Source organism: Schistocerca gregaria, chromosome 9 (assembly GCF_023897955.1).
Source record: "Schistocerca gregaria isolate iqSchGreg1 chromosome 9, iqSchGreg1.2, whole genome shotgun sequence".
Lineage (NCBI taxonomy): Eukaryota > Metazoa > Arthropoda > Insecta > Orthoptera > Acrididae > Schistocerca > Schistocerca gregaria.
Window position 1 is genome coordinate 195229695 of NC_064928.1, and position 21847 is coordinate 195251541.

Here is a 21847-nt window from a genome sequence, read left to right on the forward strand (position 1 = left end):
GGAAGTAATTTTAGCGGCCACGAAAGGAAAGTAGAGAGCACAATCACGTACCTCTATTGTTGAGCAGCGCCGTTTTGAAGATCTTCGGTTCCATCTAAAACTCGCCTTCTCTGCTTAACATAAATACTCCATAGGCATGGGAATAAGGCTTGTTGTGCGATGAAAATAATATAAAACACATCTTGCGTCTTTTAACTCATTCATTTACCACACACACACACACTAGTAATTAGACAGTACGACATGCCACCAGCCCATCAGAACAAAAAGTAGTCGTTCATACAAGAAATAAAAAACGAAGGGCGAAATTGTTCCTATGTCTCTCAAAGATAAAAAGTTTACCAGATATTTCTCTGGTGTGTCACTGGAACAATTTTTCAGCACCTCTGCGATTAAATCACAATATTTTCAGTTCCTTTACATCCCAAATTGAAGAGCACACGACGGACCAGGGACCGACATATGCTAGGAGGCAGCTTCAGGGATAGGATTGGATCGGAGGTCATTAAGATTTTGTATGTCCATCCTTTTAGCGGGACATCTCTGGGATGACGGCTGTTTACTATTGTGACAAAAAATTATAACACCTACAGCCGTCCTTACGTTTTCTGCGGAACTCTCCCATTACCTGGTAAGATACATCAAACTTTTGTATGTCCATCCTTTTAGCAGGACGGGTCTCGGACGACGGCCATTTACGATCGTGACAAAAAAAAAAAACAAAAAAAAAAAAAAAAAAAAAAAACTTACGAGGTAATGCGACAGTTCCATAGGAATCATAAGGATGACTGTAGGTGTTTTTATTTTTTGTTACGATAGTAAACGGTCGTCGTCCCAGAGACGTCCTGCTAAAAGGATGGACATACAAAAGCTTAATGTACCTTACCACGTAATGGGACAGTCCCACAGAAATCATCAGGACGGCTGTAGGTGTTTTTATTTTTTGTCACGGAGGACATTAGAATGAGAACAAAATAACAGACGTCCTTGAGAGAACTGTAAGGCTGAAGTGGCAATGGGTCAGACACATAGCTCAGCAAGCAGCAGGTTGACCCATACGATAGTTCACTGAAGACCATAAGACCACAAGAGAGTCACTGGAGGACACCAAAAGTGAAGTGCTGATGGCATGAAGCTGGTGGCTGGAACACAATGATAGCAGGTGGCACAAAATCCAAAGCAATGGAAGAATATGGAAGAGGTCTATATCGAGCCGTGGGATGAGATAGACTGAAGAAGAAGAGCAGGAGGAAGAGGAGGAGAGAGCATTGTGTACTGCATGCAGTTGGGGAACAGCTTGTAGACGATCACCATGACAGTGCAGCCTGTGATAAAGTAGCAATTATGAGGCAGTTGATTGTGGACAACGACATTCGTGAACACAATGGGAACACTTTTTGGGTGAGTTACGTCAACTTTCCGCCAGCCCCCATTGTCCAAAATCACTATTTTCTCTGGTTTCGGCTCTTGGGGAAGAAATCAGACACCTCACTTGTAGTGCCCCCAGCAGAGCTCAAGACGTAGATTTCGCATTACCGATACTAATGTCCGCTAATATGTGTTTGTAAACTTTTGATCAATTAGTGTACAGAAGTGGAGATATAAGTTTTCATTTTGTGCTGATTAATAACAAACTAACTTAAGATAAAATTTTTGTAGATTCTTCAATCATTTCATATCACATCAGACATATAGAACCGTGAACCTGCAACAGTGGACAAAGTGACTACAAAAAGATAAGTATGAGGCACGTTGAAAAAATAATGAGAATTTTATCTTTGAAAATGATTTTATTTGCTCGTCTACACCAAAATTTTGCCCTCCAAATTAGATCTCATGCACTTATGCCAGTGGCTTTTCCAATTGGAAAAATTTGGAAATTTGTGAGTGCAAAGTTCACCGAAGAATGTCTCAAACTTATGAAGAAAAGTGTATCTGAAGCAACAAATGCAGCCAATAGTAAATGAAAAAATGACGAAATTTCACATGTAAACTCACTGCTATGAGTGTCAATCCTGAATCCTTCCTGGTCATGCTGACAAAGTTTTGGGAATTTATTTGTAAAAGTATGGTTCAAATGGCTCTGAGCACTATGGGACAAAACTGCTGTGGTCACCAGTCCCCTAGAACTTAGAACTACCTAAACCTAACTAACCTAAGGACATCACACACATCCATGCCCGAGGCAGGATTCGAACCTGCGACCGTAGCAGTCGCACGGTTCCGGACTGCGCGCCTAGAACGGCGAGACCACCGCGCCCGGCGTAAAAGTATGGACAGTGGAAATTGAAATGTTCTGTGGTGCCTCTTCTGCTCCAAGTCGGCCCGTTTGACATCCTGTCCTCCTTAAAGAACCCACTGATAATGGTGATCTTTGTCGCTGAAACCAGTTTGGGAAATAAATAAGTAAATAAATAACAAAAAGTGTTTTGCATCGAGGCTGCTTCACAACTCCCACATTGTTGTCGAAAGTAAGGTTAAAAGTCGCAGAACAAACGTTCTGGATCGCCAAGACCAAAGAAATTACTTTTAGCGACGAGGTCGAAAGATCAGTAAGAAGAACTGCTTTCGAGTTCAGCGCCGTTTACGTGAAGAAATCTGAAATAATTCCCGCATTTGGGGCGAATCAATATTTATGGCATCTTCACCACGATAAATACACATGCTCACACTTGGTTGCTTGTCCGCGAATTTTTGGCCAGGACAATACAGTAGTGATGCCCCATTTTACATTTTCCTTTTTCCAAAAATAAAGAAAACCCTCAACGCCCGTCGATATACAAGCACAGATAAGATTAAAAACGTGTTGCCGACAGAGCTAAAGAAAGAGCCAAAGATCGACATCGAGAAGTTTTTTGGGGTGTTATAAAAAGCGCTGGTATAAGTGCATAATATCTAATGGGGGCTATTTTCAAGGAGGTTACGTTGATGTAGACGTGAAATAAAATATTAAAAAAGTATTCCACTTCATTTCTTTGCTCGACCTGCTACACACTTATTCGCCTGAGTTGCTAGTGATGCTCTGTGTAAGTTTCTGTTAGACGTAAAGTCATTGTTTTAAGGGAACCATTGCTACCTCTAGGTACCCCGAACACTTCAACGAGAGGTGCACTGTCGTTGGTTTTGGTTTGCGAGGCAAAGACCTGAAGCCAGAGACTGGGATCCAGAAGGGAGCCAGCTTCATGATGGAACCCGGCCCCAACTGCAGGTTTCCTGGCATCGACGTAAGTATCACTTCATTTTCATACACCCGGGGGTGTTGTCGAGTTGCTATAAGCCTTAGAATAACTTTCCTCTATTCTTTGATTACATTTCTCCACTCAAATTAATTACATACTTCATTTAACAACTAGCTCAACAAAATTGCTTTATGCAAAGAGCAAGCAAGAAAATAGAAACGCAGAATTAATCAGGGAAGAACCGTAGATGTAAACGCCCAGGGCAGTAGTGTAAGGTGCTTAAATAGACTAATCTACAGGAAATGAATTTAAAAAAAAATAACTTAAAACATTTACGGAACTAATTATCAGTGGAAGCTCATGAAATTAAATCATTCCAACAATGCACTCAAGGAGTGATTCCAGTTTTGGGCCCTCACTGAATGCCAAAAATGGCTGCCTGAGACCAGCTGTACAGAACTGTTTACAACAATATGGAAAGGAATTTCTGAAACACTCATTAACAACAGTTAACACACAAGGAATATTTTAGTAACCCTCTACCTTTATACACTGAAGAATCAAAGAAACTGGAACCCCTGCCTGGTATCGTGTAGGGTTCCTGCTAGCACACAGAACTGCGCGACGTGCCATTGACTCGACTAATGTCTGAAGTAGTGCTGGAGGGAACTGACACCATCAATCTAGCAGGGCTGTCCAGAAATCCGTAAGAGTACGAGGGCCAGAGGTCTCTTCTGAACAGCACATCTACATCTACATGATTACTCTGCAATTCACATTTAAGTGCTTGGCAGAGGGTTCATCGAACCACAGACTATCTCTCTACCATTCCACCCCGGAACAGCGCGCGGGAAAAACGAACACCTAAACCTTTCTGTTAGAGCTCTGATTTCTCTTATTTTATTATGATGATCTGTCCTACCTATGTAGGTTGGGCTCAACAAAATACTTTCTCATTCGGAAGAGAAAGTTGGTGACTGAAATTTCGTAAATAGATCTCGCTGCGACGAAAAACGTCTATGCTCTAATGACTTCCATCCCAACTCGCGTATCATATCTGCAACACTCTCCCCCCAATTAAGTGATAATACAAAACGAGCTGCCCTTTTTTGCACCCATTTGATGTCCTCCGTCAATCCCACCTGGTAAGGATCCCACACCATGCAGCAATATTCTAACAGAGGACGAACGAGTGTAGTGTAAACTGTATCTTTAGTGGACTTGTTGCATCTTCTAAGTGTCCTGCGAATGAAACGCAACCTTTGGCTCGCCTTCCCCCACAATATTATCTACGTGGTCTTTCCAACTGAAGTTGTACGTAATTTTAACACCCAGGTACTTAGTTGAATTGACAGCCTTGAGAATTGTACTATTTATCGAGTAATCGAATCCCAACGGATTTCTTTTGGAACTCATGTGGATCACCTCACACTTCTCGTTATTTAGCGTCAACTGCCACCTGCCACACCATACAGTAATCTTTTCTAAATCGCTTTGCAACTGATACTGGTCTTCGCATGACCTTACTAGACGGTAAATTACAGCATCATCTGCGAAAAACCTAAGAGAACTGCTCAGATTGTCACCCAGATCATTTATATGGATCAGGAACACCTGATATCACTTCAGTTTTACTCGATGATTTGTCGTCTATTGCTACGAACTGCGACCTTCCTGACAGGAAATCACGAATCCAGTCGCAGAACTGAGACGATACTCCATAGGCCCGTAGCTTGATTAGAAGTCGCTTATGAGGAACGGTGTCAAAAGCTTTCCGGAAATCTAGAAATACCGGATCAACTTGAGATCCCCTGTCGATAGCGGCCATTATTTCGTGCGAATAAAGAGCTAGCTGCGTTGCACAAGAACGATGTTTTCTGAAACCATGCCGATTACGTATCAATAGATCGTTCACTTCACAGGTGATTCATAATGTTTGAATACAGTATATGCTCCCAAACCCTACTCAAACCGACGTCAATGTTATAGGTCTGTAGTTCGATGGATTACTCCTACTATCCTTCTTAAACACTGGTGCGACCTGCGCAATTTTCCATTCTGTAGGTACAGATCTATCGGTGAGAGACCGGCTGTTTATGATTGCTAAGTAGGGAGCTATTGTATCAGCGTAATCTGAAAGGAACCTAATCGGTATACAATCTGGACCTGAAGACTTGCCCGTATCAAGCGATTTGAGTTGCTTCGCAACCCCTAAGGTATCTACTTCTAAGAAACTCATGCTAGCAACTGTTCGTGTTTCAAATTCTGGAATATTCCATTCGTCTTCCCTGGTGAAGGAATTTCGGAAAACTGCGTTCAATAACTCCGCTTTAGCGGCACAGTCGTCGGTAACAGTACCATCGGCACTGCGCAGCGAAGGTATTGACTGCGTCTTGCCGCTTGTGTACTTTACATACGACCAGAATTTCTTCGGATTTTCTACCAAATTTCGAGACAATGTTTCGTTGTGGAACTTATTAAAGGCATCTCGCATTGAAGTCCGTGCCAAATTTCGCGCGTATGTAAATTTTAGCCAATCTTCGGGATTTCGCGTTCTTCTGAACTCCGCATGCTTTTTCCGTTGCCTATGCAACAGCGTTCGGACCTGTTTTGTGTACCATGGGGGATCAGTTCCATCTCTTACCAATTTATGAGGTATGAATGTCTCAATTGCTGTTGCTAGTATATCTTTGAATTTGAGCCACATCTCGTCTACATTTGCATAGTCAGTTCGGAAGGAATGGAGATTGTCTCTTGGGAAGGCTTCTAGTGACACTTTATCCGCTTTTTTAAATAAAATTACTTTACGTTTGTTTCTGGTGGATTTGGAAGAAACGGTATTGAGCCTAGCTACAACGACCTTGTGATCACTAATCCCTGTATCAGTCATGATGCTCTCTATTAGCTCTGGATTGTTTGTGGCTAAGAGGTCAAGTGTGTTTTCACAACCATTTACAATTCTCGTGGGTTCGTGGACTAACTGCTCGAAATAATTTTAGGAGAAAGCATTTAGGACAATCTCGGAAGATGTTTTCTGCCTACCACCGGTTTTGAACAAGTATTTTTGCCAACACATCGAGGGAAGGTTGAAGTCCCCACCAACTATAACCGTATGAGTGGGGTATTTATTTGCTACGAGACCCAAATTTTCTCTGAATGTTCAACAACTATATCATCGGAGTCTGGGGGTCGGTAGAAGGAGCCAATTATTAACTTAGTTCGCCTGTTAAGTATAACCTCCACCCATACCAATTCGCACGGAGTATCTACTTCTACTTCACTACAAGATAAACCACTACTGACAGACACAAACACTCCACCACCAATTCTGCACGTTGCAAGGCATCCCAGATATGCTCAATAATGTTCATATCTGGGGAGTTTGGTGGCCAGCAGAAGTATTCAAACTCAGAAGAGCGTTCCTGGAGCCACTCTGTAACAATTCTGGATGTGTGGAGTGTCGCATTGTCCTGCTGGAATTGCCAGAGTCCATCGTAATGCATAATTGACATGAATGGATGCAGGTGATAAGACAAGATGCTTAAGTACATGTCACCTGTCAGAGTCGTATCTAGATATATTAGGGGTTCATATCACTCCAGCTGCACACGCCCCACACCATCACAGAGCCTCCACCAGTTTGAACAGTCCCCTGCTGACATGCAGGGTCCATGGATTCATGAGGTTGTCTCCATAACCGTACATGTCCATCCATTCCATACAATTTCAAATGAGACTCGCCCGACCAGGTGAAGTGTTTCCTGTAATCAAAAATCGAATGTCGGTGTTCACGGGCCCAGACGACGCGTAAAGCTTTGTGTCGTGCAGTCATCAAGGGTACTCGAGTGGGCCTTCGGCTCCGAAAGTCCATATCGATGATGTCTCGTTGAATGCTCCGTACGCTAATAAGCTACAGCAATTTGAGGAAGGGTTGCACTTCTGTCACTTTGAGCGATTCTCTTCAGTCGTCGTTGGTCCCGTTCTTGCTTTTTTCGGTCGCAGCGATGGTGAAGATATGAAGTCTTACCGGATTCTTAATATTCACAATACACTCTTGAAATGGTCCTACGGGAAAATCCCCACTTTACTGCTACCTCGGATATGCTGTGACGCATCGCTCGTGCGCCGACAATAGCACCACGTTCAGACTCACTTAAATCTATAGCAGCCGTAACCGACCCAACAACTGCTGAGACACTTGTTGTCTTATATAGGCGTTGCACACCGCAGCGCCGTATTCTGCCCGTTTACATATCTCTGTATCTGAATACGCAAGTCTATACCAGTTTCTCTGGCACTTCAGTGGATTAAACACTCTTTAAAAGATAACACACCTGTGCTTGGTGCTGTATGTGACTTTTAACCAACAAATGGATATACACTACTGGCCATTAAAATTGCTACACTACTAAGATGACGAGCTACAGACGCGAAATTTAACCGACAGGAAGAAGATGCTGTGATATGCAAATGATTAGCTTTTCAGAGCACTCGCACAAGGTTGGCGCCGGTGGCGACGCTTACAACGTGCTGACATGAGGAAAGTTTCCAACCGATTCCTCATACACAAACAGTAGTTGACAGGCGTTGCCTGGTGCGATGTTGTTCTGATGCCTCGTGTAAGGAGGAGAAATGCGTACCATCACGTTTCCGACTTTGATAAAGGTCGGATTGTAGCCTACCGCGATTGCGGTTTATCGTATCGCGACATTGCTGCTCGCGTTGGACGAGATCCAATGACTGTTAGCAGAATATGGAGTCGGTAGGTTCAGGAGGGTAATACGGAACGCCGTGCTGGATCCCAACGTTCTCGTATCACTAGCAGCCGCGATGACAGGCATCTTATCTGCATGGCTGTAAAGGATCTTGCACCCACGTCACGATCCCTGAGTCAACAGATGGGGACGTTTTCAAGACAACAACCGTCTGCACGAACAGTTTGACGACGTTTGCAGCAGTGTGGACTATCAGCTGGGAGACCACGGCTGCGGTTACCCTTGACGCCGCATCACAGGCAGGAGCGCCTGCGATGGTGTACTTCAACATCGCGGTGAACGCACATTGGATGCGCGTATGCGTCACCGCCATACTGGTGTATCACCCGGCGCGATGGTATGGGGTGCCATTGGTTACACGTCTCGGTCACCTCTTGTTCGCAGTGACGGCACTTCTGAACAGTGGACGTTACATTTCAGATGTGTTACCACCCATGGCTCTACCCTTCATTCGATCCCTGCGAAACCCTACATTTTAGTAGGATAATGCACGACCGCATGTTACAGGTCCTGTACGGCCCTTTCTGGATACAGAAAATGTTCGACTGCTGCCCTGGCCAGCATATTCTCCAGGTCTCTCACCAATTGAAAACGTCAGGTCAATGGTGGCCGAGCAACTGGCTCGTCACAATACGCCAATCACTACTCTTGATGAACTGTGATATCGTGTTGAAGCTGCGTGGGCAGCTGTACCTGTAGACGGCACCCAAGCCCTGTTAATCGAGCGAGGTGGGGCAGTGGTTAGCACACTAGACTCGTATTCGGGAGGACGACGGCTCAATCCCGTCTCCAGCCATCCTGATTTAGGTTTTCCGTGAGTTCCCTAAATGGTTTCAGGCAAATGCCGGGATGGTTCCTTTGAAAGGGCACGGCCGATTTCCTTCCCAATCCTTCCCTAAACCGAGCTTGCGCTCCGTCTCTAATGACCTCGTTGTCGACGGGACGTTAAACACTAACCACCACCACCACCCATAAGATTTCACACACATTTGAACATTTTGTCCTTTAGAAAGTTGTCGTCAACTTCCGGCGGGAGGCTGAACACTCGAACATTGGTATATTCGATTTCAGCATCTGCGAGGGACACCATACTAACGGAATTATCACGATGCTTGAACAGGACTTGAGAACCATGTCGCGACAGTAATCTTTCAACGTGAAGGGGATGGATAAATTTCACCTAAAAGACTTACTCGTCGGCATCAAAACAAGCAGTGTGGATCTGATCGGAGTTCACATAAACCGTATAGACAAGCCAGTCGTGGATTTCTAGCGACCCGGGCTGCACGTGTCGCATTGTTTTATCGAAAGTGAAGCTCACATTACCTTCACGTGGAAACCGTGGTGGCCATAGCGGAGCGGCCGACGGCGCTGCAAGTACACGAACACTAAACAGGCAGTCAGGCGGAGCGGAGGCGCTACGACTCACTCGGCAGACAGAGCAACACGAACGAGGAAAACTTCACACAAGCGACGCTGCGGCTAGTGAGATATACAAGAACCTTCCCGCAGACCGTGGGTGCAACTCTTGTAACCTCCCCCTCACTTATCGACCTTACTGACAGTTAAAAATTAAACCGCGTGTACCTAATGGAAATTTGGGAAAAGCAATCGTCACCGAAGGTAATCTGTCGGTAAAGAGGGAGGAAAGGATTACATCTAAATTAAAGGAAAAATGCAAACGAAATTCGTGGAAATTAATTTTGAAAAGGGGTAAAGTTAATAAAGAAAGTAAATGTGCGGTCGTTACGTTAACAATTAATTGGCGTTAATTAGATATTTGAGATTTGGGGAAAATTACGGTCTCCAGTCCTATGGACAACTACTATAATAACTGAAAATGAAAGATTAATGCACATATAATTAGCACTAAAAGCGTGGCAACTGAAGGTTGACACATGTGTGAAAACTGAACGTTTGTCAGAAGTAATAAATTTCGCTACTCTCTGACTTAATTTAGCAAAAGAATTAATGAAACCGTAAAATTGAAAGTTAATTTAGTGACTGAAATTAATAGTGAACTTTGTTTTTGAAGAAGCACTACGAAATTCAATAAAATAAGGTTAGTCTTGGGCTACCTCAATACTCATTTCAAAAGCTACTTGAATCTACGGTATTTAGAAATACGAGATTTAACTTTGAACTTGAATTAAATGATTCTGAACAATTAACAATAGTAAAATTTAGTATGTACCAAGCTGAGCTGCAGTCACAGGTAAGCTAAAATATGGTAACAAAACTCGCACTCTTAATATCTGCTTTTGTAATCTAAATCTAGTAGCCAACTATGGAAACTTTAACTGAACTTTGAAATTAAAGCATTACTTTAATGCTGGCGTTTGAATTTCAACGACACTCCGGTTCATTCTGGAAAAGGAAGAGACCCTACTTGGTAATGCAATTGGGACAATGAGCAACAAACGTTAATGCTAAGTTGCTGTATTTTGCTAATGGAATAGTTTGAAAAGCTGAGGTCCGCCATACAGCTTCCTTGTTGGTTGATTGAAAGTTGAAGTCGTCGATCGAGGAGGTGGCGACAGTTACTCATTGTCGGCCGTCGCTGTTGCAGAAGCTGGATGTTGGCGCGCCTTCTTCTCGACACGGTCACCAGGCGAAACAGGCTCTTGATGTGTGCCACCTAATGCTTCCCATCCGCGACACCCTGTCAGAAACCATCATAGCAATTACATGCTGCCAAACCCCGAAAGCACGGCAACTCGCGGAAGCGTCACACAACACACCTGCTCCACCGCCCTACTCCAGCCAGACTCCCCCTGCCCGGGCTCCATGCGCAGAGTTAACACTACCAAAGATCCTAAACGCTTTGGTTCTCCACACGACCTATTGATGTAATCGTTTGATAGCATAGTTTTCCCTAGGACAGACCCAGCGTAAAAATACAAATAATATTTACAAAACAAACCAATTATACATCGACATAAAGTAAAACAATTACATTATTTAAAGACACAGAAATGTCATATCTTCAGGTGACAAATAAAGGAAAAAAATTTATAGCACAATAGATGGAAATAGGAGTATATGCATTTCCGGCGTTACACCCTGCTGAAAAATATAGAAGGTATATTGTAAATGAAAAGGTCATCGATAAAGGTGATATTGAAAGTGAATTTGGGGATGATCCAGCTATACAGCTAGAAAATCAGCCTACTTCAGAAAGTCGTCCAGGCAGTGGCGGCTGCTGTGTAGGAGCACAAGAGCACCTGAACACCCGAACTTTTGACACTTTGTCGATTTATTGGTTATCTTCCTATGAGTGTTGTTAAGCGAAATGTAGATGTGGTGATCTGAAACAAACGGCACTGAATGTACCGCGCTGTGTTGCATATTGCTTCTCTAGACTCGGTGCAAAATTTGGGAAAGAGTTATAGAAGCAAGATTACGCAAGGAGACTGTGGTGTGTGAAGAACAGTTTGGGTTCATGCCTGGAACAACTGATGTAATTCATGCTTTAAGGCGGATAGTGGAGAGACACGGGGAGCTACAAGCCGATCTACATATGGCTTTCATTGATTTGGAGAAAGCATATGACTGAGTCAGAAGGGACGAAATATCGAGAAGCATGAGAGAACAGTGCGTGCCAGAGAAGTATGTGAGGTTAGCGAAGGAAATGTACAGAGGAGCAATGGCACAGGTGAGAAGTAGTGTGGCCATTACAAAGGAGTTTCCAGTAAAAGTAGGGTTACATCAGGAGTCTGCGCTTAGTCCCTACCTGTTTGACCTGATTGTGGATGTGCTGGTGAATGATGTGAAGGAGGAAGCGCCGTGGAATATAATGTTTGCGGATAATGTGGTTCTTTGTGAGCAAAGCATCGACAGACTTAAGGAGAAGCTGGAGGATTGGAGGAAGGCACTAGAAGAAAGAGGGATTAAAATTAGCAGGACGAAGTCAGAATATTTAGCACTGAAGGATGTGCAGATGAGGTCTTGCAAGATCCAGGATGATGAGCTGAAATCGGTCTGCAAATTTAAATACCTGGGGTCGTACATAAAGAGGGATGGAGGACTGGAAAGCGAGATACAACACCGAATAAATTGCGGTTGGAACAACTGGAGGAAAATGAGTGGCGTGTTGTGTGACAAGAAGGTGAGCATTGGGCTCAAAGGGAAAGTGAACAAGTCGGTGGTAAGGCCTGCTATGATATATGGGGCAGGGACATGGCCAATCACAGTAGCCCAGGAAAGGAAGATGTAAGTGGCGGAAATGACGATGTTGAGGAGGATGTGTGGGGTAACAAGGAAGGACAGGATTAGAAATGAATTTGTTAGAGGAGCTGTGAAAGTGGGGCCCATGGGGAAAAAGATACATGAGAGCAGACTAAGATGGTATGGACACTTACAGAGAAAATGGGGAAGAGTATATCGAAAACAAACTTGACGATATAAAGACAGAAGGAACGAGAAGGAGAGGAAGACCAAAGATTGGAGGACTGGGACCTAAGGGAGAAAGCATGGAAGAAGGAAGAGGCAATGGATAGAGTACTATGGAGGAGAAGGATCCAGAAGAGCAACGCCGACCCTACGTGATGTGGGACAAGGCGACGATAAAGAAGAAGAAGAAGAAGAAGAATAAAGAAGAAGAAGACCGGTGCAACTTGACATCAGAGTTGCGAGCACACCTTCACTTGTGCACATTTTAAGGAGCTTCTGCACATGCGCAACTGCAGTGACGTAATTATTTTATGGGCCAAATTCATACGGATGTGATAAACGATGTGCACGGTTGATGGCGTGCGCTTCTAGTCGTAACCATTCAACTACAAGTTTACGTCAATGCCACGAGGTGGCAGCACACTGCAGTTGGCTGTAACCTACATTCACCACACATCTAGGCAGTAGCACACTCCACAGATATGCGAGTTCACTCACTATGTAGTAAAATTAGATCGGACATCAGTGTATATTATAGTTATTCTGGTAGAAAAACGTGCGATTATTTTGTGGGATAATGAATGAGATATAGTACATTAAGTTTCGGATTTTTTAATAGACTAAAACATTTGAAGCGCTGAGTACCATAAAGCACATCATTGTGATTCTTCAGATTCTCCCGGAGTATTTGTTGCTCGAACAGTCCACGGATGTACTGCCGGTTCATAGCGTCTAACGGGCACAATGTTTCGGCCATCAGGCATGTGACCATCGTCAGGTGCACTGACGAACTGAGCTCCTGAGGGTGGGCGGCCGATTTAAATGCCCTCCCCCCGCGTACCGCTCTTTCCGCGCCGGCGGTCGCGAAGACGCGGGCGTCGGAATCTGTTGTAGCGTCGATGTGCTCGCTACGTCCGCCCTGGTCGCCAGTTCGTACTTCTTGCCGAGAGTTTTCTTAATTACATTCAATGCCGGGTCCCAAGCCTTGCTGAAATTGTAGCCGCAATCTCGGTTGATAAGATCTCCCCTGGTACGAATTTCGATAGCCTCCTTTATAATGCTGTCCCAATATTTAGAGGTCTGAGCCAGGATCTTGGTACGCTCATAATATGACACGTCGTGTTTCTCGGACAAAAGTGCTCTGCTACCGCCGAATTATTTGGATATTTCAGTCGAGTGTGCCTTTGATGAATATAAGTCTTCTCACACTCATAGGGAATTTGTTATATGCCGGCCTTCCTCAAATCGAGGTCATCTTTCACACTTCCCAGTAATGCTGGTGCTCTATTGGGCGGGCAAAAGACGGTTTTAACTTGGTGTTTCATTAATATACTGCTGATTTTCGCCGACAGTGCGCCATTGTACGGAATAAAGGCAGTGGATACCTCTTCTTCCGTGACTTCATCCGTCTCCACAGGTTGTGCTGCGGTGGTGGGACGGAGAGCGCGTTTAATCTGCCATTCCGAGTACTTTCCGTACAATGGCGCACTATCGGGTAAAATCGGCGTCATATTAAAGAAAAACCGAGTTAAAACCGTCTTTTACCCACCCAATAAAACACGGGTATTACTGGGAAGTGTGAAAGATGTCCTCGGTTTGAGGAAGGCCGGCATATACCAATTTCCCTATGAGCGTGAGAAAACAAACAAACCCCCGCAGCCTTACAATTGCAAAGCGAGAAACAACATGAAATTATACGGGACGGAGCGCAACCAATTTGGGCGATGTCTTTTAAGGCAGGGATTGATCCAAACAACACCTTAAAATTCAAAACTTCCAAAACATCGCTACAGCAGCTTAAAAAAAAGAAGCAAAATTTTTCTCAAATGATCACGCATAAAGATAGCGAGAAATAGTCTGGAGACGTCGGTGACATAGAACAAGAAGCTAGTAATAGGGTTACGGAAGTAAGATGTTTCACTGAAAAGTATGATTTCACCCCATAGCAAATAATTACTGCACATTAGTCAGGATTTGCTAAGGAGGTACATTGTGGGATAACTTTTGCCGTTAAGGGAGTGAAGACGATTTATGCTGCCTTAGGTTCTGTTGCAGAAACCATATCTTCGTACATGACAATGACTGTTATTGTATTTTCTTGTTTCGGAACTCATTGGGAAATTTCTAACAATCATGACACTTGAATTATGCAGTGTGAAGCAAGTGCTACCAAATCACCCAACAAACAAAATGGGATTTGAAAGTGTTCCTGGAACCGGTAGTGTAGATGGATTTGCACGACGGAGATTCTTCTTCTTATTATTTTTTTTATTTATCTGTTGTCCGTGGACCAAATTAAGGAGGTCTCTATGGTCATGGAACGAGTCAATACATGAAATTATAACAAGATAGAAGAAACAGATAAAATTAAATACAAGAAACGTATTCAGGCGACAATTCGTAAGTTTAAATAAAGAAAATCAAGAATGTAACACTGGAATTTGCTTAATTTTTCAGCTCTTCCAGGAGTTTCTCGACAGAGTAGAAGGAGTGAGCCATGAGGAAACTCTTCAGTTTAGACTTAAAAGTGTTTGGGCTACAGCTAATATTTTTGAGTTCTTGTGGTAGCTTATTGAAAACGGATGCAGCAGAATAGTGCACTCCTTTCTGCTCAAGAGTCATGGAAGTGCATTCCACATGCAGATTTGATTTCTCCCTAGTATTAACTAAGTGAAAGTTGCTAACTCTTGGGAATAAGCTAACATTGCTAACAACAAACGACAGTAAAGAAAATATATACTGTGAGGGCTATGTCAGAATTCCCAGACTATTGAATGGGAGTCGACAAGAGGTTCTCGAACTTACACCACATATAGCTCGAACATCCCGTTTTTCAGCCAAAAATACCCTTTTTCAATCAGAAGAATTACCTAAAACAATAATACCACATGACATAAGCGTAGACGACTTTTCGCGTTATACTGTCACTTATTTCAGATACTGTGCTAATGGTAAATGAAGCAGCATTTAGTTTCTGAACAAGATCCTGGACATGGGCTTTCCACAACAGCTTACTATCTATCTGAACGCCTAGGAACTTGAACTGTTCCGTCTCTCTTATAATATTCTGTCTGATAAAAATATCAGTTCTTGTTGAATTGTGAGTTAGAAACTGTAAAAACTGAGTCTTACTGTGATTTAGCATCAAATTATTTTCCACAGGCCACAAACTTATTTCATGAACTACATTATTTCATAATGTTTCAATATTACACACAAGATCCTTCACTACCAAGCTGGTGTCATGAGCAAACAGAAATGGAAGGCATATCATTCATATAAATAAGAAACAGCAGTGGCCCCAGCACCGACCCTTGGGGAACACCCCACTTAACAGTGCCCCATTGGGACTGAACATCACTACCACTCTCAATACTGCTTTCTGTTCTTAAAGTAAGAGGCGAACCAATTGTAAGCTACTCCCCTTACTCCATAATGGTCCAACTTCTGCAGTATTATTTTGTGGCCAACACAGTCAAAAGCCTTCGTTAAATGAAAGAAAACTCCTAGCGTTCGCAACATTTTATTTAATCCGCCCAAAATCTCAAAGAGAAAAGTGAATATAGCATTCTCAGTTGTTAAACCATTTCTAAAACCAAACTGTACGTTTGGCAGCAAATTATGTGAATTTATATGCTCTAGTAATCTTGTATATACAACCTTCTCGATAACTTAAGCAAACACCGATGGCATAGAAATAGGTCTATAATTGTCAACATTATCCCTGTCTCCTTTTTTATAAAGTGGCTTCACTACCGAGTACTTTAATCGGGCAGGAAACCGACCACTCTTGAAGGAAAAGTTACAGATATGGCTAAGTACTGGGCTAACATACATAGAACAATACTTCAGTATTCTGCTAGATACTCCATCATATCCATGAGAGTTCTTGGTCTTTAGTAATTTAAATATTAACTCAATCTCCCTCTTGTCAGTATCATCGAGGAGCATTTCAGGTAACAGTCTCGGAACACTTTTTTCTACGAGCGCTATATGATTCCCTGTTGGGGAATGACCATATGATTTTAATTTTATCCTGAGACTTAGCTATTCTAGCCGCATACCACATACTTTCTGCCTTCCTAGTAACTTTTTAAAGCACCTTACAATACTGTTTGTAATGGGCTGCTGCATTTAGATTTTGACTGTTTCTAACGATGATATAATTGCCACTTTATTCTACAGGATATTCTTATCCCTCTAGTCAGCCAACCAGACTGCCTGTTTGTGCTAGTACCCTGTTTTGAACGTTCTAACGGAAAACAACTTTCAAAGAGCACGAGAAAAATCTTGTGGAAAGCATTGTATTTATCATCTACTGTATCAGCACTACAAACATCTTGCCACTCTTGTTCCTGGATAAGGTTTACAAAGGCCTCTACAGCAACTGGATCTGCTTTCCTAAAAAGTTGATAACTATATTCAACACGTGTTGTAGCATAAACATCTTTTAGAGTTAAAACCTGTGCAGCATGATCTGAAAGTCCATTCACTTTTTTGCGAACAGAATGTCCTTCTAGTAATGAGGAATGAAGAAAAATGTTATCTATGGTTGTTCTACTGTTCCCTTGCACTCTCGTTGGAAAGAATACGGTTTGCATAAGATTACATGAATTAAGGAGGTCTACCAGCATCCTTTTCCTTGCACAATCACTTATACAATTAATATTGAAGTCACCACATATAACTAACATCTTGTATTTCCTTCTGGTTGACTCTTGGACAGCAAACAAATATGATGGTCTATAACATCACACAGTTCTAGAAGATGTTGAATTTCACAAGAAATTGGTCATTACAAAATGCTTCTGCGAAGTTTGGAAGGTAGGAGACGAGGTACTGGCGGAATTGAAGCTGTGAGGGCAGGGCGTGAGTCGTGCTTGGGTAGCTCAGTTGGTAGAGGACTTGCCTGCAAATGCCAAAGGTCTCGAGTTCGAGTCTCGGTCCGGCACACAATTTTAATCTGCCAGGAAGCTTCAACTATGTATTATTTTTTATAGCTTCAGTAAGTAAGGGTTGAGTATGAACCAGCTGGTCCAAAACTAGTCGCCAAACATATGTACTGCAAATGTGACAGATTTGTTAATAAACACTCCATGAAAAAGTATAAATTTGTACTTGTAGATGTGCAGTACAGCACAAGAAGTGTCACACTACTTGTTGACAGATTAACGGCCTGTGCACTTTCGACGTCGCCACGAAGTCCGTGTGCCGCGGTGACTCTGGAGGACCCGTCTTCTGCAAGGGCGAACAAATCCAGATGGGCCTCGTAGTGGGCGCCAAGTACAAGAACTGCTGCTTCGAGTGGTGCGGCGCGCCCGTCTGGAAGAACGTACACATGTTCGTGGGCTACTATCGAGACTGGATCGAGGACGCCATCACACCAGGGGCGCGGGAACACGCGAACCGCAGTGGCAGCCATGCAGTGGGCACCCCGCTGCTGGTCTCCCTCGCTGGTCTGGCGGCCTGTCTCTCCAGCTGCTCAGTAAAAGCCCCTCTGCTTCATTAATGAGATGTTCCTTTACTACTCCCGAAGGTCGGCCTAGGTACCGACTCCACTGTCAAGAAAGTACAAAAACAAAATTTTTGAGGGCTGTGTAGAGTGGACTGTACCTCAGGGTTCTATTTTAGGTCTACTGTTTTTCCTGATATACACTACTGGCCATTAAAATTGCTACACCAAGAAGAAATGCATATGATAAACGGCTATTCATTCGACAAATATATTATACTAGAACTGACATGTGAGCACATTTTCACGCAGTTTTGGTGCATAGATCCTGAGAAATCAATACCCAGAACAACCACCTCTGGCCGTAATAATGGCCTTGATATGCCTAGACATTGAGACAAACAGAGCTCGGATGGCGTGTACAGGGACAGCTGCCTATGCAGCTTCAACATGATACCACAGTTCATCAAGAGTAGTTACTGGCGCATTGTGACGAGCCAGTTGCTCGGCCACCATTGACCAGACGTTTTCAAGTGGTGAGAGATCTTGAGAATGTGCTGGCCAGATCAGCAGTCGAACATTCTATGTATCAGGAAAGGCACGTACAGGACCTGCAACATGCGGTCACGCATTATCCTGTTGAAATGTAGGGCTTCGCAGGGATGGAATGAAGGATAGAGCCACGGGTCGTAACACATCTGAAATGTAACGTGCACTGTTCAAAGTGCCCTCAATGCGAACGTGTAATCAATAGCACCCCATACCATCACGCCGGGTGATACGCCAGTATGGCAATGACGAATACACGCTTGCAATGTGCGTTCACCGCGATGTCGCCAAACACGGATGCGACCGTCATGATGTTGTAAACAGAACCTGGATTCATCCGAAAAAATGACGTTTTGTCATTCGTGCACCCAGGTACGTCATTGAGTACACCATCGCAGGCACTCATGTCTGTGATGCAGCGTCAAGGGTAACCGCAGCCATGGTCTCCGAGGTGATAGTCCGTGCTGCTGCAAACCAGCACGAGATGGTTGTTGACTCAGCTGCTTCACGATCCGTTACAGCCATGCGAATAAGATGCCTGTCATCTCGACTGCTAGTGATACAAGGCCGTTCGGATCCAGCACGGCGTTCCGTATTACCCTCCTGAACCCACCGATTCCATATTCTGCTAACAGTCATTGGATATCGACCTACGCGAGCAGAAATGTCGCGATACGATAAACTGCAATCGCGATAGGCTACAATCCGACATTTATGTCGAAAATGTGACGGTACGCATTTCTCCTCCTTACACGAGGCATCACAACAACGTTTCACCAGGCAACGCTGGTCAACTGCCGTTTGTGTATAAGAAATCGCTTGGAAACTTTCCTCATGTCAGCACGTTCTGGGTGTCGCCACCGGTGCCAGTCTTGTGTGAATTCTCTGAAAAGATAATAATTTGCATATCACAGCATCTTCTTCCTGTCGGTTAAATTTCACGTCTGTAGCACTTCATCTTCGTGGTGTAGCAATTTTAATGGCCAGTAGTGTATAAGGTGCATAATAGAGGTGAAGGTAACAAAAGGTCACTAAAGATGCACATCAGAAGCGTATAACACTGTACATATCCATGCTCATCCTACAACGCACACGCCATGCTTGGATAAGATTAGGAGATTGCTCCATACTTATTGCGGGCAAGGTCTTTAATCTTGGTGTCACTCAGTTATTTGGAGGTCTTTCTTTCTAGCTGCTCAGTAAACACTGCTCTGTCTCAATTTGTCGTTCCTTCACTACTACTGAAGGTCTGTTGAAAGACTGCCATCAGTGTAAAGGAAGCATAATTAAATTTATTGGGGGCAGTGCATAGCAGACATTACATCAGGTTGCTATTTCATGTTTCTCTTGATATATGAGGAGCATAACAGAGGTAAACAGAACAAAAGATCACACAAGACGCACATCAAACGTGTATTATGCTGTATCTGCCCTTGCTCATCCTACAGTGCATGTCCCATAATTGGGTATGATTAGGAGATTGCTGCATGCATGCATAGACCAGGTCCTCAGTCTTGGCTTCACTCAATGGTTTGGAGGCCTGTCTCTCTAGCTCCTCAGTAAATGCTGCTCTGTCTCATGAACGTTGTAAAGGAAGCAGAATCAAATTTATTGGGGCAGTGTAAAGCAGACAATACATCAGGGTGCTGTTGTAGGTCCACCATTTCTCTTGATATCTGGGTGCATGTCAAGAGGTAAACGTAACAAATGGTCAGAAGCGTATTATGCTGTACTTGCCCATGCTCATCCCACAATGCATGTCTGACAATTTTACATGATTAAGAGGCTACTGGGTACGTATCATGGGCAAGGTGTCAACTTGGCCTTGGTGTAACTCAGTAGTCTGGAAGCCTGTTTCTCTAGCCCCTCAGGAAATGTCGCTTTGCATCATGAATGTGTTGTCACTTAAATTGTGCTGAAGGTCTGCTGGACGACGATCAGCAGTGTGAAGGGAGTGGAGTCAAATTTATTGGGGATGGTCTAAAACAGACCTCGCCTCAGCGTTCTATGGCACGTCCACTGTGGTTCTCATTTGTGAGGTGCATATCAGCATTGAAGTTTACAAAACGTCACCAAAATGCGCCTGAAAATGTGTCATGTCTCCCATGCTCATACTCATCCTAAAATGAAAAACATAAATAATTTGACAAGATTATGAGATTGCTGCATGTTGAAAGATTATAATCAAGACGTTTGGATGTACAGCTAAGGACACATGATAGCATTGCTTTTCGTGCCTTCTGAGAACTTTTACAGCCTTTCAATCACAATACTGAAACTACTGAGAAATTTAAATCGAGACCTATGTACATAAAGGAGACAAAGCAGAAATTTGGAAAGGTAATTAAAGTTCAGGAAGATGAAACAAAAAATATGTTTTGCTCATTACACTCTAAAGCTGTCTGATGTCGCAAATGAGTTTTAAGAGAATTTGAATGAAATGGGTAGGGTCTTGAAAAGAGTTTGTAAGATGACTGTCAGAAGAGTATGGCAATGCCAATGGAATATAGTCAAATTTTATCGAGCAATGCTGAAGAAATCACATTCGAAAATGAGGCTCCAAAAGTAGTAGATGGTTTTTCCTATTTGTGCAACAAAATAGCTCTTGATTGATTGATCTTGAGAGGATACAATATACAGACTGACAATCGCAACGAAAACTTTTATGAACGAGAGGAATTTTTTAATGTCCAGTCTTTGTCTGGAGTGCTTCATTATATGGAATTTACACTTGGACAGTAATCAGTTCAAATGAGAATAGCAGCTTTAGATAAGTGGTGCTACAGAATAGTACCGAAGTTAGGTGGGTAGACTGAATAAACGATGGGGGTATTCGATTCACTTGAGGAGAAAAACACTTACCGCAAAACTTGACTAAAACAAGCTATTGGTTGATGCAAAGTATCCTAACGTATCAAGGAATAGTTTGTTTGGTAATGGAGGGAAGTAAGAAGGGCGGATGTGTAAAAATTGTAGAGGGAGACCAAGGCTTAACTACAGCAAGAGGGTTCAATATGGATGTAGTTTGTGGGAGTTATGCAGAGATGAATGTACTTGCACTGAACTGACTGGCATGGAAAGCTGCATCAAACCAGTCTTTGGACTGAAGACCACAACTAAAATAAAAACGTTGTACATAAAAATGAAGTTATGTTTGTCCACCTGTTACATCGTAATGTAGCAACTCCTAGAGCTCCACCCTTTAATATCTGGGAAAAGACTCCGTTTTGGGGTAGGAAACCGTAGCACTGTCAAGGGTGGAGGGCTGATCCGAACGATGTCACATGCAACAGTAATGGCATCCGAACTGGCGTTGAATCTAGTCTTCTGAGTTGGTAGGCTTATTGTGACGCCTGCTGCTGTTGGATGGTGTGGAATCTGAAGTATAGCTCTGTAATGCTGGCAGCAACACCAACCAAAACTGGAATGTGCATAAATTATTATTGGACTACGCAAAGTACTTAGGGGCGTGCATCTGCCTTTCTTTGTGCCCATACTTC

The 21847-nt window shown here is 43.2% G+C and overlaps 1 protein-coding gene across 1 annotated transcript in view; it reads left to right on the forward strand.

Moving 5' to 3' along the window:
* Positions 1–17855, forward strand: part of LOC126291505 (chymase-like) — a 58261-nt gene extending 40406 nt beyond the window's left edge. Inside the window, exons 3-4 of the mRNA XM_049985011.1 lie at positions 3083–3224; positions 17514–17855. Coding sequence (XP_049840968.1) covers positions 3083–3224; positions 17514–17855 — 484 coding nt within the window. The remainder of the gene's footprint in view (positions 1–3082; positions 3225–17513) is intronic.
* The last annotated feature ends 3992 nt before the right edge of the window (positions 17856–21847 follow it).